At 53.3% G+C, this 27,925-nt stretch overlaps 1 protein-coding gene across 6 annotated transcripts in view; it reads right to left on the minus strand.

Annotated features, from left to right (window-relative positions):
- LOC309450727 (E3 ubiquitin-protein ligase BRE1B-like) overlaps nucleotides 1-27,925 on the minus strand; it is a 152,807-nt gene that overhangs the window by 102,130 nt on the left and 22,752 nt on the right. The window contains exons 9-22 of one of the 6 annotated variants that reach the window (XR_014186096.1): nucleotides 26,355-26,534; nucleotides 24,118-24,253; nucleotides 22,862-22,983; nucleotides 20,422-20,873; nucleotides 18,785-18,902; nucleotides 11,964-12,113; nucleotides 9,023-9,235; nucleotides 8,160-8,285; nucleotides 6,061-6,201; nucleotides 4,502-4,603; nucleotides 1,556-1,855; nucleotides 1,366-1,505; nucleotides 1,176-1,235; nucleotides 1,057-1,115 (exon numbers count right to left, since the gene is read on the minus strand). Coding sequence is in view for 3 of the 6 variants with exons in the window: in XM_082073793.1 (XP_081929919.1) it covers nucleotides 1,679-1,855; nucleotides 4,502-4,603; nucleotides 6,061-6,201; nucleotides 8,160-8,285; nucleotides 9,023-9,235; nucleotides 11,964-12,113; nucleotides 18,785-18,902; nucleotides 20,422-20,873; nucleotides 22,862-22,983; nucleotides 24,118-24,253; nucleotides 26,355-26,534 (1,917 nt within the window). In the remaining 3 variants the exon portion in view is untranslated. The other 5 variants (XR_014186097.1, XR_014186098.1, XM_082073793.1 and 2 more) reach the window with 5 other exon arrangements.

The following is a 27,925-nucleotide window of genomic DNA, read 5'->3' on the forward strand; positions in this document are numbered from 1 at the left end:
AGGAGGGAGGTCCTCCAGGTCTCTATGGTCATTGGGGCGGGCTGGGAGGAGGGTCCTCCAGCTCTCTATGGTTGATTGAAACAGGCTGGGAGGAGAGTCCTCCAGCACTCTATGGTCATTGGGGCGGGCTGGCAGGAGGGTCCTCCAGCTCTCTATGGTCTCCCCGGTACGACAGTGTAGGAGGCGGATCCTCCAGCTCTCTATGGTCATTGGGCGGGCTGAGGAGAGTCCTCCAGCTCTCTATGGTCATTGGGGCAGGCTGGGAGGAGTCCTCCAGCTCTCTATGGTCATTGGGGCGGGCTGACAGGAGGGTCCTCCAGCTCTCTATGGTCTCCCCGGTACGACAGTGTAGGAGGCGGATCCTCCAGCTCTCTATGGTCATTGGGCGGGCTGGGAGGAGGGTCCTCCAGAACTCTATGGTCTCCCCAGTAGGACAGTGTAGGACGGTCCTCCAGAGCTCTATGGTCTCCCCATTGGGACAGTGTAAGAGGACAGTCCTCCAGGACTCTATGGTCACTTTGGCCAGGAGGTCCTCCAGCTCTCTATGGTCATTAGGGTGGGCTGGGCAGAAGGTCCTCCAGAACTCTATGGTGTCCCCCCACTTTGGGATCATTCGGGGCAATTCTGGGGTCCCCTGGGACCCCATTTTTGGTCACGTGGCCCCTCTACCCCAACTCTATGGTCTCACCCCACCCTTGGGTACCCCCCCGGACGCCTGGGTCCTCCCAACAGCCACACGGCAGCTCCAAGCGCTTTATTGGTTGGGATGGGTTGGGAGGGGGCGGGGCCACCTATACGTCATGGGGTGGGGGGGGGGGGAGCACCCATAGGTCACCAGGGGGGCACCCATGGGTGCTGTGGGGGTTGGTCCTGCAGGGGGCGTGGACTCATCTCCAAGGGTTGGGATTGGCTGAGGGGGATGGGGGGGGTTGGCCAATGAGCATCGGGGGGGTCAACCAATGAGGATGCAGAAGCAAGTGGGGTCTCCAAGGTGGTGATGACCCAAGGCAAGACCTGTGGTTGGCCATGGTGGACCTTGGTTGGCCATGGTTGGCCAAGGTTGACCTTGGTTGGTCTTGGTTGACCATGGTTGGTCTTGGTTGGCCATGGTTGACCTTGGTTGGTCTTGGTTGGCCATGGTTGGTCTTGGATGACCATGGTTGGTCTTGGATGACCATGGTTGGTCTTGGTTGACCATGGTTGACCACAGTTGACCTTGGTTGGCCATGGTTGGTCTTGGTTGCCCATGGTTGACTTTGGTTGATCTTAGTTGAACTGGGTTGACCATGGTTGACCATGCATGACCATGGTTGGTCTTGGTTGGTCATGGTTGAATATGGTTGGTCTTGGTTGACCATGGTTGACCTTGGTTGCCCATGGTTGATGTCAGTTGATCTTGGTTGACCATGGTTGGTCTTGGTTGGCCATGGTTGACCTTGGTTGACCATGGTTGGTCTTGGTTGGCCATGGTTGACCATGGTTGGCCATAGTTGACATTGTTTGATCTTGGTTGCCCATGGTTGATTTCGGTTGATCTTGCTTGGCCATGGTTGACCATGGTTGACTTCGGTTGACCTCAGTTGCCCTTGGTTGACCACAGTTGACCTCAGTTGACCACCAAGTCCCTCAGTTGGCCAGCGACCCCCATGGCCGATGGGAAGCGGGTGGGACGGGGGGCTCAGCTGATGTAGACGCGGTGGAAGTCGTGGGCGCCGAAGGCCGCGTTGCACTTGGGGCACTTGCGCTGGCGGGTGTCGTAGCGGCTCTTGACGCACTCGAAGCAGAAGACGTGGAAGCACTTGGTGAGGACGGCGTCCTTCTTGCGGGCGTTGCAGCAGGGGCAGGTCAGGCGGGCCTGCGGCAAGATGGCCGTCAGCGGCACCTCGGAAGCCACCAATCGGCTTCCAGAAACCACCTGGGGGCTTCTAGAGCCACCCATGGGCTTCTAGAACCACTCATGGGCTTCTAAACCCACCAGAGGTTCTATGAACCCAACTTGAGGTTCTACCACCCAACGGAAGATGGAGAGATGACGGGACAAGATGGCCGCCAATAAGAGGGTGACACCCATGGGTGCTCAGGGTGACAGCCATGGGTTTCCCAAGTCAACCAATCAGCTTCCAGAACCACCCGGGGGCTTCTAGAACCACCCATGGGCTTCTAAACCCACCCAGAGGGTCTACCAACCCAACTTGAGGTTCTACCACCCAATGGAAGATGGAGAGATGATGGGACAAGATGGCCGCCAATGCGAGGGTGACACCCATGGGTGCTCAGGGTGACAGCCATGGGTTTCCCAAGTCAACCAATCAGCTTCCAGAACCACCCGGGGGCTTCTAGAACCACCCATGGGCTTCTAGAGCCACCCAGAGGGTCTACGAACCCAACCTGAGGTTCTACCACCCAACGGAAGATGGAGAGATGACGGGACAAGATGGCCGCCAATGCGAGGGTGACACCCATGGGTGCTCAGGGTGACACCCATGGGTCTCCCAAGTCAACCAATCACCTTCTAGACCCACCCATGGGCTTCTAAACACACCCAGAGGGTCTACGAACCCAACTTGAGGTTCTACCACCCAATGGAAGATGGAGAGATGACGGGACAAGATGGCCGCCAATAAGAGGGTGACACCCATGGGTGCTCAGGTTGACAGCCATGGGTTTCCCAAGTCAACCAATCAGCCTCCAGAACCACCCGGGGGCTTCTAGAACCACTCATGGGCTTCTAAACCCACCAGAGGTTCTATGAACCCAACTTGAGGTTCTACCACCCAACGGAAGATGGAGAGATGACGGGACAAGATGGCCGCCAATAAGAGGGTGACACCCATGGGTGCTCAGTGACACCCATGGGTGCTCAGTGTGACACCCATGGGTCTCCCAAGTCAACCAATCAGCTTCCAGAACCACCCGGGGGCTTCTAGAACCACCCATGGGCTTCTAAACCCACCCAGAGGGTCTACGAACCCAACTTGAGGTTCTACCACCCAATGGAAGATGGAGAGATGATGGGACAAGATGGCCGCCAATGAGAGAGTGACACCCATGGGTGCTCAGGGTGACACCCATGGGTCCTCCAAGCCAACCAATCACCTTCCAGCCCCATCTGGAGGGTCTACAAACCCAACTTGAGGTTCTACCACCCAACGGAAGATGGTGAGATGACGGGACAAGATGGCCGCCAATGCGAGGGTGACACCCATGGGTGCTCAGGGTGACACCCATGGGTTTCCCAAGTCAACCAATCACCTTCTAGACCCACCCATGGGCTTCTAAACCCACCCAGAGGGTCTACGAACCCAACTTGAGGTTCTACCACCCAACGGAAGATGGCGAGATGACGGGACAAGATGGCCGCCAATAAGAGGGTGACACCCATGGGTGCTCAGGGTGACAGCCATGGGTCTCCCAAGTCAACCAATCAGCTTCCAGAACCACCCGGGGGCTTCTAGAACCACCCATGGGTTTCTAAACCCACCCAGAGGGTCTACGAACCCAACTTGAGGTTCTACCACCCAACGGAAGATGGAGAGATGACGGGACAAGATGGCCGCCAATAAGAGGGTGACACCCATGGGTGCTCAGGGTGACAGCCATGGGTTTCCCAAGTCAACCAATCAGCTTCCAGAACCACCCGGGGGCTTCTAGACCCACCCATGGGCTTCTAAACCCACCAGAGGTTCTATGAACCCAACTTGAGGTTCTACCACCCAACGGAAGATGGAGAGATGACGGGACAAGATGGCCGCCAATAAGAGGATGACACCCATGGGTGCTCAGGGTGACACCCATGGGTTTCCCAAGTCAACCAATCACCTTCTAGACCCACCCATGGGCTTCTAAACCCACCCAGAGGGTCTACAAACCCAACTTGAGGTTCTACCACCCAATGGAAGATGGAGAGATGATGGGACAAGATGGCCGCCAATGAGAGAGTGACACCCATGGGTGCTCAGGGTGACACCCATGGGTCCTCCAAGCCAACCAATCACCTTCCAGCCCCATCTGGAGGGTCTACAAACCCAACTTGAGGTTCTACCACCCAACGGAAGATGGTGAGATAACGGGACAAGATGGCCGCCAATGAGAGGGTGACACCCATGGGTGCTCAGGGTGACACCCATGGGTCCTCCAAGCCAACCAATCACCTTCTAGACCCACCCATGGGCTTCTAAACCCACCCAGAGGTTCTATGAACCCAACTTGAGGTTCTACCACCCAACGGAAGATGGAGAGATGACGGGACAAGATGGCCGCCAATGCGAGGGTGACACCCATGGGTGCTCAGGGTGACACCCATGGGTCTCCCAAGTCAACCAATCACCTTCTAGACCCACCCATGGGCTTCTAAACCCACCCAGAGGTTCTATGAACCCAACTTGAGGTTCTACCACCCAACGGAAGATGGAGAGATGACGGGACAAGATGGCCGCCAATGCGAGGGTGACACCCATGGGTGCTCAGGGCCCCACCCATGGGTGCTCAGGGCCCCACCCACCCGGTACTCCTTGATCTCCTCCTGCAGGATCTGGTCGGCGTCGGCGTAAACCTCCACCTTGCGCTGCTTCTCCAGCTTGCGGCGCAGGCGCGACAGCTCCTCCTGCAGGACGGGAGGACCACGGGCTCCTATAGACCCTATAGGGACCCAATAGGGACCCTATGGATCCCTACAGACCCCTAGAGGTCCCCACAGATCCCTACAAATCCCCATAGATCCCTATAGATCCCTACAGAGCCCCATAGACCCCTGTAGATCCCCATAGACGTCCATAGGGCCTCTCATGCGCGACAGCTCCTCCTGCAGGATGGGAGGACCATGGCCTCCTATAGACCCTATAGGGACGCTATAGAGCCCTATACAGTCCCCCATAGAAACCCATAGGCTCCCATGACCCCCATAGAACCCAATAGAGACCCATAACACCCATAGAACGCAATAGGGACCCATAACCCGCATAGAGCCCAATGCGGACCCCACAGAACCCAATAGGGACCCCATAACCCCCATAGAACCCAATGGGGACCCAAGGCCCCCCATAGAACCCAATAGGGACCCCATAACCCTCATAGAGCCCAATGGGGACCCCCAAAGAACCCAATAGGGACCCATAACCCTCATATAACCCAATAGGGACCCACAGCCCCCCATAGAACCCAATAGGGACCCCATAACCCTCCATAGAACCCAATAGAGACCAAATAACTCCCATAGAACTCAACAGAACCCAATAGAGACCAAATGATGCCCACAGAACCCAATGGGGACCCCATAGAAGCCAATAGGGACCCCATAACCCCCATAGAACCCAATAGGGACCCCACAGAACGCAATAGGGACCCCATAACCCCATAGAACCCAAAGGGACCCATAACCCCCATAGAACCCAATAGGGACCCCATAGAACCCAATAGGGACCCCATAACCCCCATAGAACCCAATAGGGACCCATAACCCTCCATAGAACCCAATAGAGACCAAATAACTCCCATAGAACCCAATAGAACCCAATAGAGACCAAATGATGCCCACAGAACCCAATGGGGACCCCATAGAAGCCAATAGGGACCCCATAACCCCCACAGAACCCAATATGGACCCCATAACCCCCATAGAACCCAATAGGGACCCCATAGAACCCAATAGGGACCCCATAACCCCCACAGAGCCCAATAGGGACCCCATAGAACCCAATAGGGACCCATAACCCCCATAGAACCCAATAGGGACCCCATAGAACCCAATAGGGACCCCATAACCCCCACAGAACCCAATAGGGACCCCATAACCCTCCATAGAACCCAACAGAGACCAAATAACTCCCATAAAACTCAATAGAACCCAAATGACGCCCATAGAACCCAATGGGGACCCCATAGAACCCAACAGGGACCCATAACCCCATTGAACCCAATAGAGACCAAATAACTCCCATAGAACCCAATAGAGACCAAATGATGCCCATAGACCCCAATGGGGACCCCATAGAACCCAATAGAGACCCCATAACCCCCCATAACCCCCCGTGGTGACCCCCATAGCGCCCCCATAGCTCATACCTGGGCCCGTTTGAGCCCCAGCGCCTCCTTGTCCTTGGCCGCCCGGTTCTCGGCCGCCGCCGCCGCCAGCTCCCGCAGCCGCCCCTGCACGTGCTCGCCCTGCGCCCGCAGGTCCTCGGCCGCCTGCGCCGCCTCCACCGCCTACGGGGTATATATGGGTCCCTATAGGGCTCTATAGGGCTCTATGGGTGCCTATTGGGCTCTATTGGGTCCCCATTGGGTTCTATGAGGGTTATGAGTCCCCATTGGGTTCTATTGGGTCCCCATTGGGTTCTATGGGGTCCCTATTGGGTTCTATGGGGTTATGAGTCCCCATTGGGTTTTATGGGGGTTATGGGTCCCCGTTGTGTTCTATTGGGTCCCCATTGGGTTCTATGGGGGTTATGGGTCCCCATTGGGTTCTATTGGGTCCCCATTGGGGTCTACGGGGTCCCCATTGGGTGCTATGGTGTCCCTATTGGGGTCTATTGAGCTCTATGTGTCCCCATTGGGCTCTATGAGGGTTATGAGTCCCCATTGGGTTCTATTGGGTCCCCATTGGGTTCTATGGGGGTTATGGGGTCCCTATGGGGTCCCTATTGGGTTCTATAGGGGTTATGGGTCCCTATTGGGTTCTATGGGGTTATGGGTCCCCATTGGGTTCTATGGTGTCCCTATTGGGTTCTATGGGGTTTATGAGTCCCTATTGGGTTCTATTGGGTCCCCACTGGGTTCTATGGGGGTTATGGGTCCCTATTGGGTTCTATGGGGTCCCCATTGGGTTCTATGGGCGTCATTTGGTCTCTATTGGGTTCTATGGGAGTTATTTCGTCTCTATTGGGCTCTATAATGGTTATGGGTCCCCATTGGGTTCTATGGTGTCCCCATTGGATTCTATGGGTCCCTATAGGGTTACTGTTCTCGCCCTGCGCCCGCAGGTCCTCGGCCGCCTGCGCCGCCTCCACCGCCTACGGGGTATATATGGGTCCCTATAGGGCTCTATAGGGCTCTATGGGTCCCTATTGGGCTCTATTGGGTCCCCATTGGGTTCTATGAGGGTTATGAGTCCCCATTGGGTTCTATTGGGTCCCCATTGCGTTCTATTGGGTCCCCATTGGGTTCTATGAGGGTTATGAGTCCCCATTGGGTTCTATTGGGTCCCCATTGGGTTCTATGGGGGTTATGGGTCCCCATTGGGTTCTATTGGGTCCCCATTGGGTTCTATGGGGCTTATGGGTCCCCATTGGGTTCTATTGGGTCCCTATTGGGCTCTATGGGGGTTACGAGGTCCCCATTGGGTTCTATGGGGTTATGGGTCCCTATTGGGTTCTATGGTGTCCCCATTGGGTTCTGTGGGGGTTATGGGTCCCTATTGGGTTCTATGGGGGTTATGAGGTCCCCATTGGGTTCTACGGGGTCCCTATTGGGCTCTATGGGGGTTACAAGGTCCCCATTGGGTTCTATGGCGGTTATGGGGTCCCTATGGGGTCCCCATTGGGTTCTATGGGGGTTATGAGTCACTACTGGGCTCTATGAGGGTTATGAGCCCCTATTGGGTTCTATTGAGTCCCCATTGGGCTCTATGGGGGTTACGGGTCCCCACTGGGTTCTATTGGGTCCCCATTGGGTTCTATGGGGGTTATGGGTCCCCATTGGGTTCTATTGGGTCCCCATTGGGTTCTATGGGGCTTATGGGTCCCCATTGGGTTCTATTGGGTCCCTATTGGGCTCTATGGGGGTTACGAGGTCCCCATTGGGTTCTATGGGGTTATGGGTCCCTATTGGGTTCTATGGGGTCCCCATTGGGTTCTATGGGGGTTATGGGTCCCCATTGGGTTCTATGGGGGTTGTGAGTCCCTGTTGGGTTCTATGGGGTCCCTATTGGGGTCTATGGGGATTATGGGTCCCCACTGGGCCTATGGGGGTTATGAGTGCCTATCGGGTTCTACTGAGTTCTATGGGTCCCCATTGGGTTCTATTGGGATTATGGCTCCCTATTGGATTATATGGCGTCCCCATTGGGTTCTATGGGGTCTATTGGGTTCTGTTGACTTCTATGGTGTCCCTACTGGGTTCTATGGGGTCCCGGGTCCCCCCGAACGCCTGGGTCCCCATCTGACCTTCCTCTTGTTGAGCTCCAGGGCCTGTGTCCGCAGCGCCAGCTCCTTCTCCACGGCCGCCAGGCTGCTCTGCAGCCCCCGCTCCTTCTCCTCCAGCTTCTGCACCACCAGCAGCTGCGCGTCCACCTGCCCGCGACACCCCCGGACGCCTGGGTCCTCTCCCGGACGCCTGGGTCCCTTCCCGGATGCCTGGGTCCCCTCCCAAACTCCTGGGTCCTTCCCAAAGTCCTGGGTCCCCTCCTGAACTCCTGGGTCCCTCCCCAACTCCTGAGTCCCCTATTGGCTCCCCCGAACTCCTGGGTCCCTCCCTGACTCCTGAGTCCCCTATTGGCTCCCCCGAACTCCTGGGTCCCTCCCGAACTCCTGGGTCCCTTCCCGAACTCCTGGGTCCCTCCCAAACTCTTGGGTCCCCTGTCAGCTCCTCCCGAACTCCTGGGTCCCTCCCGAACTCCTGGGTCCCTCCCCGACTCCTGAGTCCCCTATTGGCTCCCCCGAACTCCTGGGTCCCTCCCAAACTCCTGGGTCCCTCCCAAAGTCCTGGGTCCCTCCCCGACTCCTGAGTCCCCTATTGGCTCCTCCCGAACTCCTGGGTCCCTTCCCGAACTCCTGGGTCCCTCCCGAACTCCTGGGTCCCTTCCCGAACTCCTGGGCCCCTCCCGAACTCCTGGGTCCCTCCTGAACTCCTGGGTCCCTCCCGAACTCCTGGGTCCCTCCCGAACTCCTGGGTCCCTCCTAGACCTCTATGATCAGAACATCTCAATGTTCTCCTGGTCACTTGGGTCCCTCCAACCCCTTGACTTCCCGAACTCCTGGGTCCCTTCCCGAACTCCTGGGTCCCTCCCCGAACTCCTGGGTCCCCTCACCTGCGCTTTGAGCGCCAGGACCTGCTCGGCCAGCTCGTCCTTCTCCTCGCGCAGCAGCTTGTGGATCTGATTGGCCTTGATCCGCTCCGACATGAGCTTGAAGTTGGCGTCGTCCTTCTCGCGCAGCTGCTGGAGCAGCCGCAGGTTCTGCTCCTGCATGTCCTCGAACGCCTGGCCCGTCACGTCCATCTCCGACAGCAGCGCCTCCTCCTCCTGGGGGACGATGACGTCAGCAGGGGCGGGGACCAATCAGGGATGAGCTATGGACCCCCACCATGGAGTTATGGACCAATCATGGATGGATGATGGACTATGGAACCATCATGGTCTATGGAGCCATCACGGACCTATGGACCCGTCATGGACCTATGGAGCCATCATGGACCCATCATGGTCTATGGACCCATCATGGACTAATTATGGACCTATAGATCCATCATGGTCTATAGACTCATTATGGAACCATCATGGACTAATCATGATCTATGGAACCATCATAGTCTATAAACTCATCATGGACTAATTATGGACTAATCATGGTCTATGGACCCATCATGGACTAATTATGGACCTATAGATCCGTCATGGTCTATGGACCCATCATGGTCTATAGATCATGGACTCATCATGGTCTATGGACCCATCATGGTCTATGGACCCATCATGGTCTATAGACTCATCATGGACTCATCATGGACCCATCGTGGTCTATGGACCCATCATGGACCTATGGACCCATCATGGACCTATGGACCCATCATGGTCTATAGACTCATCATGGACTAATTATGGACTAATCATGGTCTATGGACCCATCATGGTCTAATTATGGACCTATGGACCCATCATTGATCTATAGACTCATCATGGACCCATCATGGTCTATGGATCCATCATGGACCAATTATGGACCTAAAGACCCATCATGGACCCATCATGGACCTATAGACCCATCAAGGACCCATCATGGACCTACAGACCCATCATGGTCTATGGACCCATCATGGACCAATCATGGACCTATGGACCCATCATGGTCTATAGACTCATCATGGACCCATCATGGTCTATGGATCCATCATGGACCAATTATGGACCTAAAGACCCATCATGGACCCATCATGGTCTATGGACCCATCGTGGACTAATTATAGACTAATTATGGACTAATCATGGTCTACAGACCCACCATGGTCCATCATGGACTAATTACAGACTAATTATGGACTAATCATGGGCCTAGAGACCTATCATGGACCCATCATGGACCTATAGACCCATCATGGTCTATGGAGCCATCATGGACCAATCATGGACCCATCATAGTCTAATTACGGACTAATTACGGTCTAATCATGGTCTATGGACCCATCAAGGTCAACCATGGACTAATTATGGACTAATAATGGTCTATAGACCCACCATGGTCCATCATGGACTAATTATGGACTAATTATGGACTAATCATGGTCTATGGACCCATCATGGACTAATTATGGACCTATGGACCCATCATGGACTAATTACGGACTAATTATGGACTAATCATGGTCTATGGACCCATCATGGACTAATTATGGACCTATGGACCCATCATTGACCAATGGACCCATCATGGACTAATTACGGACTAATTATGAACTAATCATGGTCTATGGACCCATCATGGTCTACGGACCCACCATGGTCCATCATGGACTAATTATGGACTAATCATGGTCTAGAGATCCATCATGGACTAATTATGGCCTAATTATGGACTAATCAGGGTCTACAGACCCATCATGGCCTAATTATGGCCTAATCATGGGCCTAGAGACCCATCATGGACTAATTAGGGACCTATGGACCCATCATGGACTAATTACGGACCTAATGACCCATCACGCACTAATTACAGACTAATTATGGACCCATCATGACCTATGGACCCATCATGGACTAATTATGGACCTATAGACCCATCATGGACCCATCATGACCTATGGACCCATCATGGACTAATTACGGACTAATTATGGACTAATCATGGTCTATGGACCTATCATGGTCTACGGACCCACCATGGTCCATCATGGACTAATTATGGACTAATTATGGACTAATCATGGTCTATGGACCCATCATGGACTAATTGCGGACTAATTATGGACTAATCATGGTCTATGGACCCATCATGGACTAATTATGGACCTATGGACCCATCATGGACTAATTACAGACTAATTATGGACTAATCATGATCTATACACCCATCAGGGTCTATGGATCCACCATGGTCCATCATGGACTAATTACGGACTAATTATGGCCTAATCATGGGCCTAGAGACCCATCATGGACTAATTAGGGACCTATGGACCCATCATGGACTAATTAGAGACCTATGGACCCATCACGGACTAATTACGGACTAATCATGGCCTAATCATGGTCTACAGACCCATCATGGTCTACGGACCCATCATGGCCTAATTATGGCCTAATTATAGCCTAATCATGGGCCTAGAGACCCATCATGGACTAATTAGGGACCTATAGACCCATCATGGACTAATTATGGACCTATGGACCCATCATGGACTAATTAGGGACCTATGGACCCATCATGGACTAATTATGGACTAATTATGGACTAATCATGGTCTATGGACCCATCATGGACTAATTATGGACCTATGGACCCATCATGGACTAATTACGGACTAATTATGGACTAATCATGGTCTATGGACCCATCATGGACTAATTATGGACTAATTATGAACTAATCATGGTCTACGGACTCATCATGGTCAATCATGAACTAATTACAGACTAATCACGGCCTAATCATGCTCTACAGACCCATCACAATCTACGGACCCACCATAGCCCAACCATTGACTCCCAGCCCCACCACTGCCCTAATTACTCAACTAATTAGCAAGTAATTAAGCACCTGCTTGGTGGCCGCCAGCTTGCGCTGCAGGTGCTCGATCTGCTCCTCGGCCAATCGCAGCCGGCGCAGCGCCTCCTCGTCCGCCAGCTTCTTGCTCTCGCGCCGCTCGCGCTCCTCCAGCTCCCGTGCGCGCGCCCGCAGCTCCTCCAGCTGCCCCATAACGAGAATCGTTAATTAGTGGGGTAATTAGGGGGGATAATCAAGCGACGCGGTTACGAGATGGGGTTACGGGTAACTCGTACTCCTCCGGCTCCATTGGCTGTAGCTCCTCCAAATATGGACATAACGACATGGTTAATGAGATCAGTTAATTACAGGAGATAATAACATAAGATAATGACAGTAGACAAATGTATGAGTTAATTAATGGGGTAATTAGGGGGGATAATCAAGCAACGAGGTTACGAGATGGGGTTACACGCAACTCGTGCTCCTCCGGCTCCGTTGGCCACAGCTCCTCCAAATATGGACATAATGACATAGATAACGAGATCTATTAATTATGGGGGGTAATTAAGTGAGATAATGAGGCTAGAGAATCATAGGAGTTAATTAATGGGGTAATTAGGGAAGATAATGATGTGATGGGGTTACGCGCAACTCGCGCTCCTCCGGCTCCGTTGGCCGCAGCTCCTCCAAATATGGACATGACGACACGGTTAACAAGATCTGTTAATTATGGGGGGTAATTAAGTGAGGTAATGAGGCTAGAAAAGCATATGACTTAATTAATAGGGGTAATTATGTGAGATAATGAAGTGACACGGTTACAAGATGGGGTTACACACAACTCGTGCTCCTCCGGCTCTGTTGGCCACAGCTCCTCCAAATATGGACGTAACGACGTAGATAACGAGATCAATTAATTATAGGGACTAATAACCTCGGATAATGAGACTAGAGAATCATAGGAGTTAATTGATGGGGTAATTAGGGAAGATAATGATGTGATGCGGTTATGAGATGGGGTTATGCGCAACTTCTGCTCCTCCAGATCTATTGCCCATAGCTCCTCCAAATATGGACGTAGCGACATGGTTAACGAGATCTATTAATTATGGGGGGTAATTAAGCGAGGTAATGAGGCTAGAGAATCATAGGAATTAATTAATGGGAGTAATTATGTGAGATAATGAAGTGACACGGTTATGAGATGGGGTTATGCACAACTTGTGCTCCTCCAGGTCCGTTGGCCGCAGCTCCTCCAAATACGGACGTAACGACGTAGATAACGAGATCAATTAATTATAGGGACTAATAACCTCGGATAATGAGAGTAGAGAATGATAACAGTTAATTAATGGGGTAATTAGGGGGGATAATCAAGCAACGAGGTTACGAGATGGGGTTACACGCAACTCGTGCTCCTCCAGCTCCGTTGCCCACAGCTCCTCCAAATATGGACATAACGACATAGATAACGAGATCTATTAATTATGGGGGGTAATTAAGTGAGATAATGAGGCTAGAGAATCATAGGAGTTAATTAATGGGGTAATTAGGGAAGATAATGATGTGATGGGGTTACGCGCAACTTCTGCTCCTCCAGCTCCGTTGGCCGCAGCTCCTCCAAATATGGACATAATGATGTAGATAACGAGATCTATTAATTATGGGGGGTAATTAAGTGAGATAATGAGGCTAGAGAATCATAGGAGTTAATTAATAGGGTAATTAGGGAAGATAATGATGTGATGTGGTTATGAGATGGGGTTATGCGCAACTTCTGCTCCTCCAGATCTAATGCCCATAGCTCCTCCAAATATGGACGTAGCAACATGGTTAACGAGATCTATTAATTATGGGGGGTAATTAAGCGAGGTAATGAGGCTAGAGAATCATAGGAATTAATTAATGGGAGTAATTATGTGAGATAATGAAGTGACACGGTTATGAGATGGGGTTATGCACAACTTGTGCTCCTCCAGGTCCGTTGGCCGCAGCTCCTCCAAATACGGACGTAACGACGTAGATAACGAGATCAATTAATTATAGGGACTAATAACCTCGGATAATGAGAGTAGAGAATGATAACAGTTAATTAATGGGGTAATTACGGGGGATAATCAAGCAACGAGGTTACGAGATGGGGTTACACGCAACTCGTGCTCCTCCAGCTCCGTTGCCCACAGCTCCTCCAAATATGGACATAACGACATAGATAACGAGATCTATTAATTATAGGGGGGGTAATTAAAAGAGATAATGAGGCTAGAGAATCATAGGAGTTAATTAATGGGGTAATTAGGGAAGATAATGATGTGATGGGGTTACGCGCAACTTCTGCTCCTCCAGCTCCGTTGCCCACAGCTCCTCCAAGTATGGACATAATGATGTAGATAACGAGATCAATTAATTATAGGGACTAATAACCTCGGATAATGAGACTAGAGAACGATAACAGTTAATTAATGGGGTAATTAGGGGGGATAACGAGGTGACGCGGTTAAGAGATGGGGTTACGGGTAACTCGTGCTCCTCCGGCTCCGTTGGCCACAGCTCCTCCAAATATGGACATAACGACATGGTTAATGAGATCTGTTAATTATGGGGGTAATTAAGTGAGGTAATGAGGCTAGAGAATCATAGGAGTTAATTAATGGGGGTAATTATGTGAGATAATCAGAAAATAGAGGGAAAAAAGGGCGGGAAAAGGTGGTGAGAGACGCCAGTGTGAGGTAACAGAGAAAAGGGCGGGAAAAAAGAGAGGGGAAAAAAGGGCGGGAAGAAAAGGGCGGGAAAAAGTGGTGAGAGACACCAGTGTGAGGTAACAGAGAAAAGGGCGGGAAAAAAAGGGCGGGAAAAAGTAGTGAGAGACACCAGTGTGAGGTAACAGAGAAAAGGGCGGGAAAAAAGAGAGGGAAAAAAGGGCGGGAAGAAAAGGGCGGGAAGAAAAGGGCGGGAAAAAGTGGTGAGAGACACCAGTGTGAGGTAACAGAGAAAAGGGCGGGAAGAAAAGGGCGGGAAAAAGTGGTGAGAGACACCAGTGTGAGGTAACAGAGAAAAGGGCGGGAAAAAAAGGGCGGGAAAAAGTAGTGAGAGACACCAGTGTGAGGTAACAGAGAAAAGGGCGGGAAAAAAGAGAGGGAAAAAAGGGCGGGAAGAAAAGGGCGGGAAAAAGTGGTGAGAGACACCAGTGTGAGGTAACAGAGAAAAGGGAGGGAAGAAAAGGGCGGGAAAAAGTGGTGAGAGACACCAGTGTGAGGTAACAGAGAAAAGGGCGGGAAAAAAGGGCGGGAAAAGGTGGTGAGAGACACCAGTGTGAGGTAACAGAGAAAAGGGCGGGAAAAAAGGGCGGGAAAAGGTGGTGAGAGACACCAGTGTGAGGTAACAGAGAAAAGGGCGGGAAAAAAGGGCGGGAAAAAGTGGTGAGAGACACCAGTGTGAGGTAACAGAGAAAAGGGTGGGAAAAAAGAGAGGGAAAAAAGGGCGGGAAGAAAAGGGCGGGAAAAAGTGGTGAGAGACACCAGTGTGAGGTAACAGAGAAAAGGGTGGGAAAAAAGAGAGGGAAAAAAGGGCGGGAAGAAAAGGGCGGGAAAAAGTGGTGAGAGACACCAGTGTGAGGTAACAGAGAAAAGGGCGGGAAAAAAGGGAGGGAAAAAAGGGCGGGAAAAGGTGGTGAGAGACACCAGTGTGAGGTAACAGAGAAAAGGGCGGGAAAAAAGGGAGGGAAAAAAGGGCGGGAAAAGGTGGTGAGAGACACCAGTGTGAGGTAACAGAGAAAAGGGCGGGAAAAAAGGGCGGGAAGAAAAGGGCGGGAAGAAAAGGGCGGGAAAAAGTGGTGAGAGACACCAGTGTGAGGTAACAGAGAAAAGGGCGGGAAGAAAAGGGCGGGAAAAAGTGGTGAGAGACACCAGTGTGAGGTAACAGAGAAAAGGGCGGGAAAAAAAGGGCGGGAAAAAGTAGTGAGAGACACCAGTGTGAGGTAACAGAGAAAAGGGCGGGAAAAAAGAGAGGGAAAAAAGGGCGGGAAGAAAAGGGCGGGAAAAAGTGGTGAGAGACACCAGTGTGAGGTAACAGAGAAAAGGGAGGGAAGAAAAGGGCGGGAAAAAGTGGTGAGAGACACCAGTGTGAGGTAACAGAGAAAAGGGCGGGAAAAAAGGGCGGGAAAAGGTGGTGAGAGACACCAGTGTGAGGTAACAGAGAAAAGGGCGGGAAAAAAGGGCGGGAAAAAGTGGTGAGAGACACCAGTGTGAGGTAACAGAGAAAAGGGTGGGAAAAAAGGGCGGGAAAAAGTGGTGAGAGACACCAGTGTGAGGTAACAGAGAAAAGGGTGGGAAAAAAGAGAGGGAAAAAAGGGCGGGAAGAAAAGGGCGGGAAAAAGTGGTGAGAGACACCAGTGTGAGGTAACAGAGAAAAGGGCGGGAAAAAAGAGAGGGAAAAAAGGGCGGGAAGAAAAGGGCGGGAAAAAGTGGTGAGAGACACCAGTGTGAGGTAACAGAGAAAAGGGCGGGAAAAAAGGGAGGGAAAAAAGGGCGGGAAAAGGTGGTGAGAGACACCAGTGTGAGGTAACAGAGAAAAGGGCGGGAAAAAAGGGAGGGAAAAAAGGGCGGGAAGAAAAGGGCGGGAAAAAGTGGTGAGAGACACCAGTGTGAGGTAACAGAGAAAAGGGCGGGAAAAAAGGGCGGGAAGAAAAGGGCGGGAAGAAAAGGGCGGGAAAAAGTGGTGAGAGACACCAGTGTGAGGTAACAGAGAAAAGGGCGGGAAGAAAAGGGCGGGAAAAAGTGGTGAGAGACACCAGTGTGAGGTAACAGAGAAAAGGGCGGGAAAAAAAGGGCGGGAAAAAGTAGTGAGAGACACCAGTGTGAGGTAACAGAGAAAAGGGCGGGAAAAAAGAGAGGAAAAAAAGGGCGGGAAGAAAAGGGTGGGAAAAAGTGGTGAGAGACACCAGTGTGAGGTAACAGACAAAAGGGCGGGAAAAAAAGGGCGGGAAAAAGTGGTGAGAGACACCAGTGTGAGGTAACAGAGAAAAGGGCGGGAAAAAAGGGCGGGAAAAGGTGGTGAGAGACACCAGTGTGAGGTAACAGAGAAAAGGGCGGGAAAAAAGGGCGGGAAAAGGTGGTGAGAGACACCAGTGTGAGGTAACAGAGAAAAGGGCGGGAAAAAAAGGGCGGGAAAAAGTAGTGAGAGACACCAGTGTGAGGTAACAGAGAAAAGGGCGGGAAAAAAGAGAGGGAAAAAAGGGCGGGAAGAAAAGGGCGGGAAAAAGTGGTGAGAGACGCCAGTGTGAGGTAACAGAGAAAAGGGCGGGAAAAAAGGGCGGGAAAAGGTGGTGAGAGACACCAGTGTGAGGTAACAGAGAAAAGGGCGGGAAAAAAGGGCGGGAAAAGGTGGTGAGAGACACCAGTGTGAGGTAACAGAGAAAAGGGCGGGAAATAAGGGCGGGAAAAGGTGGTGAGAGACACCAGTGTGAGGTAACAGAGAAAAGGGCGGGAAAAAAGGGCGGGAAAAGGTGGTGAGAGACACCAGTGTGAGGTAACAGAGAAAAGGGCGGGAAAAAAGGGCGGGAAAAGGTGGTGAGACGCCAGTGTGAGGTAACAGAGAAAAGGGCGGGAAAAAAGGGCGGGAAAAGGTGGTGAGAGACACCAGTGTGAGGTAACAGAGAAAAGGGCGGGAAAAAAGAGAGGGAAAAAAGGGCGGGAAGAAAAGGGTGGGAAAAAGTGGTGAGAGACACCAGTGTGAGGTAACAGAGAAAAGGGCGGGAAAAAAGGGCGGGAAAAGGTGGTGAGAGACACCAGTGTGAGGTAACAGAGAAAAGGGCGGGAAAAAAGAGAGGGAAAAAAGGGCGGGAAGAAAAGGGCGGGAAAAAGTAGTGAGAGACACCAGTGTGAGGTAACAGAGAAAAGGGCGGGAAAAAAGGGCGGGAAAAGGTGGTGAGAGACACCAGTGTGAGGTAACAGAGAAAAGGGCGGGAAGAAAAGGGCGGGAAAAAGTGGTGAGAGACACCAGTGTGAGGTAACAGAGAAAAGGGCGGGAAAAAAGGGCGGGAAACGCTGGTGAGAGACACCAGTGTGAGGTAACAGAGAAAAGGGCGGGAAAAAAGGGCGGGAGAAAAGGCCGGGAAAAAAAGGGCGGGAAAAAGTGGGGAGAGACACCAGTGTGAGGTAACAGAGAAAAGGGCGGGAAAAAAGAGAGGGAAAAAAGGGCGGGAAGAAAAGGGCGGGAGAAAGTGGTGAGAGACACCAGTGTGAGGTAACAGAGAAAAGGGCGGGAAAAAAGGGCGGGAAAAGGTGGTGAGAGACACCAGTGTGAGGTAACAGAGAAAAGGGCGGGAAAAAAGGGCGGGAAACGCTGGTGAGAGACACCAGTGTGAGGTAACAGACAAAAGGGCGGGAAAAAAGGGCGGGAGAAAAAGGCGGGAAAAAGTGGTGAGAGACGCCAGTGTGAGGTAATAGAGAAAAAGGCGGGAAAAAAGGGCGGGAAAAAAGGGCGGGAAAAAAGGGCGGGAAACGCTGGTGAGAGATGCCAGCGTGAGGTAATAAAGGGCGGGAAAAAGTGGTGGGAAAAAAGGGCGGGAAAAAGTGGTGAGAGACACCAGTGTGAGGTAACAGAGAAAAGGGCGGGAAGAAAAGGGCGGGAAGAAAAGGGCGGGAAAAAGTGGTGAGAGACAACAGTGAGGCTACAGAAAAGGCGGGAAAAAAGGGCGGGAAAAAAGGGCGGGAACCCACTGGTGAGAGACTCCAGCGTGAGCCAAACCGCTCCCCCTGCCAAAAAAAGGTGGGAAAAAAGGGCGGGAAAACGCCGCTGCGCCCTCCCAGCCAAACCGGCGCCCCCTGAGAGCCTAATTAGCGCCTCGTTAGCACTAATTAGCGTGTGCTGACCTCGGCCTTGCTCTTCCTCTCGGCCGCCATGAGCTGCACCTTGTCCCTCTGCTCTTTTGGGGCCGATTTGTACATGTCCAACAGCAGCTTCATCTCCTTCTGGCTCTCCTGGGCTTTCCTGGCGTTAATTAACTAATTAGCTAATTAACGACACCAATCCCCGCCTCTAATTCCCGTATTTCACCATATAATTTGCATATTGTTTGGATAACGAGCGCTTCTCGGCCTCTCGGGATGTTGCTCAACGCCACGATGGGGTTTAATTACACCGCTCATCTCGTTAATTAACCACATATTAATCACCCCCCGCTAATTATCTCAGCACCCCTTACTGCCCCGAAAAGCCTTTAATTAGTCCAATCCCCCTTAATTGCCCGTAAACCCCGTTAAGTGCCCAAACCCCCTTTAATTAACCCGACCAACCCTAATTGTCCCAATGTCCCTTAATTGCCCACGACCTCTAATTGTCCCAATTAATGCCTTAATTGCCCCACTGTCCCTTACTTGCCCCAACGTATCCTTATTAAGCCCCTTAATTGCCCCAAACCACCTTAATTGCCCCAACCGCTTCTAATAGTACTAATTACCCTCCTTAATTACCCCAATGCCCCTTAATTGCCCATGACCTCTGCTAATTGTCATAATTAACCCCTTAATTGCCCCAATGCCCCTTAATTACCCCACCATCTATTATTTATGCTAATTACCCCCTTAATTGCCCCAATCACCATTAATTGCCCCCAATCCCCCTTAAATGTACTAATTGCCCTCCTTAATTACCCCAATGCCCCTTAATTGCCCACAACCTCTTCTAATTGTCATAATTAACCCCTTAATTACACCAATGGCCCTTAGTTACCCCAAATCTCCCTTAATTGCCCTTAATCCCCCTTAATTACATCCCCAATCGCACCTAATTGTCCTAATTAACCCCCAATTAACCCCAATAACCCCCAATTCACCCCAATAACCCCCCAGGGACCCCCAATATCCCCCCAATTCACCCCAATAACCCCCCAGGGACCCCCAATATCCCAATTTACCCCAATAACCCCCCAATTCACCCCAATAACCCCCCAGGGACCCCCAATATCCCCCCAATTCACCCCAATAACCACCCAGGGACCCCCAATAACCCCCCAATTCACCCCCCAGGGACCCCAATAAACCCCAATTCACCCCAATAACCCCCCAATTCACCCCCAATGACCCCCCAGAACCCCCCAATAACACCCCAGGGACCCCAATTCACCCCCCAATTGACCCCAATAACCCCCCAATTACCCCCCAATTCACCCCAATAACCCCCCAGGGACCCCCAATATCCCCCCAGTTCACCCCAATAACCCCCAATTCACCCCCCAGGGACCCCAATAAACCCCAGTTCACCCCAGTAACCCCCCAATAACCCCCCAGGGACCCCCAATAACCCCCCAAGAACCCCCAATTCACCCCAATAACCCCCCAATTCACCCCAATACCCCCCCAAGTCACCCCAATAACCCCCCAGAGACCCCCCCAACACCCCCCAATTCACCCCAATAACCCCCCAGGGACCCCCCCAAGGTCCCCCCCAGCTCACCCCACATCACCCCCCAAGTGACCCCCAAATTCCGCCCCCTTGCCCCCCAACTCACTTGAGCTCCCCCCTCAACTGCTTCAGCGCCTCCGAATCCTTTTTCTTGGGCTCTTCTTGGGGTCCCCCCCCCGCCCCTCCCCCCCCACCCCGGGGGGGGCGTTCCCGTTCTCGGGGTCCCCCCCCTCTAGGGGAGGGGCCAGGCCGAGGGGGCGGAGCCTCTTTCGCCGGAGGGGGGCGGGGCACCGGGGGGGGCGGGGCCGCCATGGGTTCCTCCTCCTCTTGCGGGGGGGCGGGGCGTTTGGGAGGGGGCGGAGCTTCGGGCAGCAGGGCCGCCTCCTTTTTGGGGTCCAAGGGGGCGGGGCCTACGGGGGGGGCGGGGGGTTCTTCTTCTTTAATGGGGGCGGGGTCCTCAATGGGGGTGGGGGGGGTGGGGGTCGGGGGGGTGGCGGGGGGGGGTGGGGGAGGAGTGGGGCCCGGGGGGGGAGGGGCGCCGCTGGCTTGGAGGCGGAGCTAGAAAGATAAAAGGGGGCGGGGTCAGGGTGGCGTTGCCCTTTTAAGGGGTAATGAGCCCCTTTAGTGGGGTCTGATGACCCCTGTGTTGCCCTTTTAAGGCCCCCCCTCAACTAGTGGCGTTGCCCTTTTAAGGCCCCACCTCCATCATAAGCCCCACCCCCTCAATCATTCCCATTGCCCTTTTAAGCCCTGCTTGGTGGGGCCCACAAACGCAGCCCCTTTAAGACTTAAAAGGGCAACGCCACTAAATACCAGTTCAAGGCTTAAAAGGGCAACGCCACTAAATAACCCCCCCCCCCCCCCCCCCCCTCTTAAAAGGGCAATGACACTAAGGAGTCATTGCTGGGTGGGGCCTCCCTTAAAGGGGCCACACCCCCCAGAGACCCTATATCCTCCACCTTAAAAGGGCAATGCCACCGATTCCTCATTGGGTGATGGGGTGGGGCCAGGGTTGCCACACCCACCCTCTTAAAGGGGCCACAACCCCTTAAAGGGGCAACAACCCCTTAAAGGGGCAACACCCTCTTAAAGGGGCCACACTCCCAGAGACCCCCCTCACCATGATCTTCTTAAAAGGGCAACACTACTGAATCCTAATTGGGCGATGGGGTGGGGCCAGGGCTGCCACACCCACCCCTCTTAAAGGGGCCACAACCCCTTAAAGGGGCCACACCCTCTTAAAGGGGCCACACTCCCAGAGACCCCCCCCCACCCCATCTCACCATCATCTTCTTAAAAGGGCAACACCACTGATTCCTCATTGGGTGATGGGGAAGGGCCAGGGTTGCCACACCCACCCTCTTAAAGGGGCCACAACCCCTTAAAGGGGCCACACCCTCTTAAAGGGGCCACACCCCCAGAGACCCCCCTCACCATGATCTTCTTAAAAGGGCAACACTACTGAATCCTAATTGGGCGATGGGGTGGGGCCAGGGCTGCCACACCCACCCCTCTTAAAGGGGCCACAACCCCTTAAAGAGGCCACACTCTCTTAAAGGGGCAACACTCTCTTAAAGGGGTCACACCCTCTTAAAGGGGCCACACCCCCAGAGACCCCCCTCACCATGATCTTCTTAAAAGGGCAACACTACTGAATCCTAATTGGGCGATGGGGTGGGGCCAGGGCTGCCACACCCACCCTCTTAAAGGGGCCACAACCCCTTAAAGGGGCCACACCCTCTTAAAGGGGCAACACTCTCTTAAAGGGGCCACACCCTCTTAAAGGGGCCACACCCCCAGAGACCCCCCTCACCATGATCTTCTTAAAAGGGCAACACTACTGAATCCTAATTGGGCGATGGGGTGGGGCCAGGGCTGCCACACCCACCCCTCTTAAAGGGGCCACAACCCCTTAAAGGGGCCACACCCTCTTAAAGGGGCAACACCCTCTTAAAGGGGCCACACCCTCTTAAAGGGGCCACACCCCCAGAGACCCCCCTCACCATCATCTTCTTAAAAGGGCAACACCACTGATTCCTCATTGGGTGATGGGGAAGGGCCAGGGTTGCCACACCCACCCTCTTAAAGGGGCCACAACCCCTTAAAGAGGCCACACCCTCTTAAAGGGGCCACACCCCCAGAGACCCCCCCTCACCATGATCTTCTTAAAAGGGCAACACTACTGAATCCTAATTGGGCGATGGGGTGGGGCCAGGGCTGCCACACCCACCCCTCTTAAAGGGGCCACAACCCCTTAAAGGAGCAACACCCTCTTAAAGGGGCAACACCCTCTTAAAGGGGCCACACCCTCTTAAAGGGGCCACACCCCCAGAGACCCCCCCTCACCATGATCTTCTTAAAAGGGCAACACTACTGAATCCTAATTGGGCGATGGGGTGGGGCCAGGGCTGCCACACCCACCCCTCTTAAAGGGGCCACAACCCCTTAAAGGGGCCTGACCCTCTTAAAGGGGCCAGACCTTATTCCTTATTGGGAAGCAGGGGGGGGGGGGGGGGGGTCCACCTTCTTAAAGGGGCCGCGCCCACCTTGTTGATCTCCGCCTGTACCTCCCGCAGCTTCCGCTTGTAGCGCTGGACGTCGCCCTTGAGCTGGTGGTTGTGGTTCTGGAGGCTGCTGATCAGGTGCCGCATCTCGCGGTTGATGGGGCCTGCGGAACCGGGGGGACCCAGGCGTCCGGGAGGGACCCAGGCGTCCGGGAGGGACCCAGGAGTTCGGGGGACACAGGAGTTTGGGGGGACCCAGGAGTTCGGGGAGGGACCCAGGAGTTCGGGAGGGACCCAGGAGTCCGGGAGGGGACCAAAGAGTCTGGGGGCTCAACCCCCTTGTCCCACTTATGGGTCCCATTTATGGGTCAGGAGTCACTTGTGGGTCACCCCACATGTCACCTTATGGGTCAGAACCACTTATGGGTCCCACTTATGGGACCCATTGGGTTCTACGGGGGTTATGGGTCCCTATTGGGTTCTATGGGGGTTATGGGTCCCTATTGGGTTCTATGGGGGTTATGGGTCCCTATTGGGTTCTATGGGGTCCCCATTGGGTTCTATGGGGGTTATGGGTCTCTATTGGGTTCTATGGGGATTATGGGTCCCTATTGGGTTCTATGGGGTCCCCATTGGGTTCTATGGGGGTTATGGGTCCCTATTGGGTTCTATGGGGATTATGGGTCCCTATTGGGTTCTATGGGGTCCCCATTGGGTTCTATGGGGGTTATGGGTCTCTATTGGGTTCTATGGGGTCCCTATTGGGTTCTATGGGGGTTATGGGTCCCTATTGGGTTCTATGGGGGTTATGGGTCCCTATTGGGTTCTATGGGGTCCCTATTGGGTTCTATGGGGATTATGGGTCCCTATTGGGTTCTATGGGGTCCCTATTGGGTTCTATGGGGTCCCTATTGGGTTCTATGGGGATTATGGGTCCCTATTGGGTTCTATGGGGTCCCCATTGGGTTCTATGGGGGTTATGGGTCTCTATTGGGTTCTATGGGGTCCCTATTGGGTTCTATGGGGTCCCTACTGGGCTCTATGGGGGTTATGGGTCCACTATTGCACTCTATGGCCCTGCTGTGGGTCAGGGCCACTTGTGGGTCACCCCACATGTCACCTTACGAATCAGAACCACTTATGGGTCCCACTTATGGGTCTTATTCTTGATCCCACCACCCCACGACTCAACCCCCTTTGTGCTTCCAACCACTTGTAGGTCCCATTAAGGACCCCAAGGGCCACTTGTGGGTCACCCCCCGGGTCCCGGCCGTGGGTCCCACTTGTGGGTCACTCACCCGCCTGCTCATTGGCCGCCAGGTTCTGCTCGAACTCGATTCGCAGCATCTCGTATTCCTTGCGCACTTGGGCCAACGTGTCCTCCAGCTGGATCACCTCGGTGCGCAGGCGCTTCTGCACCCCCAGCTCGTCGCTCTGGGGACGTTGGGGACGATGGGGACATTGGGGGTGATGGGGACATTGGGGGCGATGGGGACATTGGGGGCGATGGGGACAATGGGACCAATGGGTCCCCATTGAATTCTATGGGTCCCCATTGGGTTCTATGGAGGGTTATGAGTCCCCATTGGGTTCTATGGGTCCCCATTGGGTTCTATGGGGGTTATGAGTCCCCATTGGGTTCTATGGGTCCCCATTAGGTTCTATGGGTCCCCATTGAGTTCTATGGGTCCCCATTGGGTTCTATGGAGGGTTATGAGTCCCCATTGGGTTCTATGGGTCCCCATTGGGTTCTATGGGTCCCCATTGGGTTCTATGGAGGGTTATGAGTCCATATTGGGCTCTATGGGGGTTATAGGTTCCCTATTGGGTTCTATGGAGGTTATGGGTCCCCATTGGGTTCTGTGGGGGTTACGGGTCCCCATTGGGTTCTGTGGGGTCCCCATTGGGTTCTATGGGGTTACGGGTCCCTATTGGGTTCTATGGGTCCCCATTGGGTTCTATGGGGACCCATTGGGTTCTATGGGTCCTCCAGCTGGATCACCTCGGTGCGCAGGCGCTTCTGCACCCCCAGCTCGTCGCTCTGGGGACATTGGGGACAATGGGGACATTGGGGGCGATGGGGGTGATGGGGGCGATGGGGACATTGGGGGCGATGGGTCCCTATTGGGCTCTATGGGGGTTATGGGTCCCCATTGGGTTCTATGGGGTCCCCATTGGGTTCTATGGGCGTCATTTGATCTCTATTGGGTTCTATGGGAGTTATTTGGTCTCTATTGGGTTCTATAGAGGGTTATGAGTCCCCATTGAGTTCTATGGGGGTTGTTGGTCCCATTGGGTTCCATGGGGTCCCTATTGGGTTCTATGGGAGTTATGGGGACCCCATTGGGTTCTATGGGGGTTATGGGGTCCCTATTGGGTTCTGTGCGGGTTATGGGGTCCCTATTGGGTTCTCTGGGGTCCCCATTGGGTTCTATGGGGGTTATGGGTCGCTATTGGCTTCTATGGGTGCCTATTAGGTTCTATGGGCGTCATTTGGTCTCTGTTGGGTTCTATGGGAGTTATTTGGTCTCTATTGGGTTCTACGGAGGGTTATGGGGCCCCTATTGGGTTCTATGGAGGGTTATGGGTCCCTATTGGCTTCTATTGGGTCCCCATTGGGTTCTATGGGGGTTATGGGTCCCTAATGGGTTCTATGGGGTCCCCATTGCGTTCTATGGGAATTATGAGTCTCCATTGGGTTCTACGTGGGTTATGAGTCTCCATTGGGTTCTATGGGAATTATGAGTCCCCATTGGGTTCTATGGGGGTTTTGGTCCCTATTGGGTTCTATGGGTCCCCATTGAGTTCTATGGGGGTTATGGGTCCCCATTGGGTTCTATGGGGGGTTATGGGGTCCCCATTGGGTTCTATGAGTCCCCATTGAGTTCTATGGGAGTTATTGGTCCCCATTGAGTTCTATGGGGGTTATGGGTCCCCATTAGGTTCTATGGGTCCCCGTTGAGTTCTATGGGGGTTATGAATCCCTATTGGGTTCTATGGGTCCCTATTGGGTTCTATGAGGGTTATGGGTCCCTATTGGGTTCTACGGGTCCCTATTGGGTTCTATGAGGGTTATGGGACCCTATTGGCTTCTATGAGTCCTGATTGGGTTCTATTGGGTCCCTATTGAGTTTTATGGGAGTTATTGGTCCCCATTGAGTTCTATGGGGGTTATGGGTCCCCATTGGGTTCTATGGGGTCCCCATTGGGTTCTATGGGGGTTATGGGTCCCCATTGGGTTCTATGGGGTCCCCATTGAGTTCTATGGGGGTTATGGGTCCCCATTGGGTTCTATGGGGTCCCCATTGGGTTCTATGGGAAATATGAGTCCCCATTGGATTCTATGTGGGTTATGAGTCCCCATTGGGTTCTATGGGGATTTTGGTTCCCATTGGGTTCTATGGGGTGCCCATCAACACCCATCTCTATGTTCTCAATAGAAGACCGGCGGCCATCTTGGATGCCCAATGATTGGACCCCATGACCCGCTATCACCCCCCATGACCCCCAAACCACCATAGGACCCCCGACCCACCTCCATGTGCTCGATGTGGCGCAGGTGGCTGTTTTTGGTGGCCAGGAGCAGCCCCCTGGCCTCGTCCAGCTGGGTCTTCACCTGCAGGCTCTCGTGGTACAGGAGGGAGAACTGGGACTGCAGCACCTTGTACTCCAGCGCCTCGCGAACCGCGTCCTCGGGGAGGGCCCGTAGGGCCACCTATGGGGACATCATTGTCACCACTGTCACCGGGGTCACCTCCCGGGTCCCCAGACCCATCCCCGATGTCTCAATGAAACTGGGTCCCCATTCGGGTCTACGTGGGTTATGGATCCCCATTGGGTTCTATGGGTCCTCATTGGGTTGTATGGGTCCCTATTGGGTTCTATGGGCGGTTATGGAGTCTCCATTGGGTTCTATGGGGGTTATGGATCCCCACTGGGTTCTATGGGCCCTCATTGGGTTGTATGGGTCCCTATTGGGTTCTATGGGCGGTTATGGAGTCTCCATTGGGTTCTATTGGGTCCCCATTGGGTTCTATGGGGGTTATGGGTCCCCATTGGGTTCTATTGGATCCCCACTGGGTTGCATGGGGTTATGAGTCCCTATTGGGTTCTATGGGGTTATGAGTCCCTATTGGGTTCTATGGGGTTATGAGTCCCCATTGGGTTCTATGGAGGGTTATGAGTCCCCATTGGGTTCTATGGGGGTCCCCATTGGGTTCTATGGGGTCCCTATTGAATTCTATGGGGTCCCTATTGAATTCTATGGGGGTTATGGGTCCCTATTGAATTCTATGGGGGATATGAGTCCCTATTGGGTTCTATGGGGTCCCCATTGGTTTCTATGGGAGTTATTTGGTCTCTATTGGGTTCTGTGGAGGGTTATGGGTCCCTATTGGGTTCTATGGGTCCCTATTATCTACTATGGGGGTTATGGGTGCCTATTGGGTCCTATTCAGTTCTATGGGTTTATGGGTCCCTATTGGGTTCTATGTGGGTTATGGCGTCCCCATTGGGTTCTATGGGGTCATGGGGTCCCCACTGGGGTCTATGGGGGGTTATGGCGTCCTCGGGGAGGGCCCGTAGGGCCACCTATGGGGACATCATTGTCACCATTGTCATCGGGGTCACCTCCCGGGTCCCCAGACCCATCCCCGATGTCTCAATGAAATGGGGTCTCCATTGGGTTCTATGGGTCCTTATTGGGTTGTATGGGTCCTTATTGGGTTCTATGGGGGGTTATGGGGTCTCCATTGGGTTCTATTGGGGCCCCATTGGGTTCTATGGGGGTTATTGGGTCCTATTGAGTTCTATGGGGATTACAGGTCCCCATTGGGTTCTATGGGGGTTACGGGTCCCTATTGGGTTCTATGGGGGTTATGGGGTCCCCATTGGGTTCTACAGGGTCCCTATTGGGCTCTATTGGGGTTATGGGGTCCCCATTGGGTTCTATGGAGGGTTATGGGTCCCTATTGGGTTCTATGGGGGTTATGGGTCTCTATTGGGGTTATGGGATCCCCATTGGGTTCATGGGATCCCCATTGGGTTCTATGGACGGTTATGGGTCCCTATTGGGTTCTATGGGGGTTATGGGGTCCCCATTGGGTT

The sequence above is a fragment of the Streptopelia decaocto genome (assembly GCF_964273445.1).
Source record: "Streptopelia decaocto genome assembly, chromosome: 28".
In the NCBI taxonomy this organism is placed as follows: Eukaryota; Metazoa; Chordata; class Aves; order Columbiformes; family Columbidae; genus Streptopelia; species Streptopelia decaocto.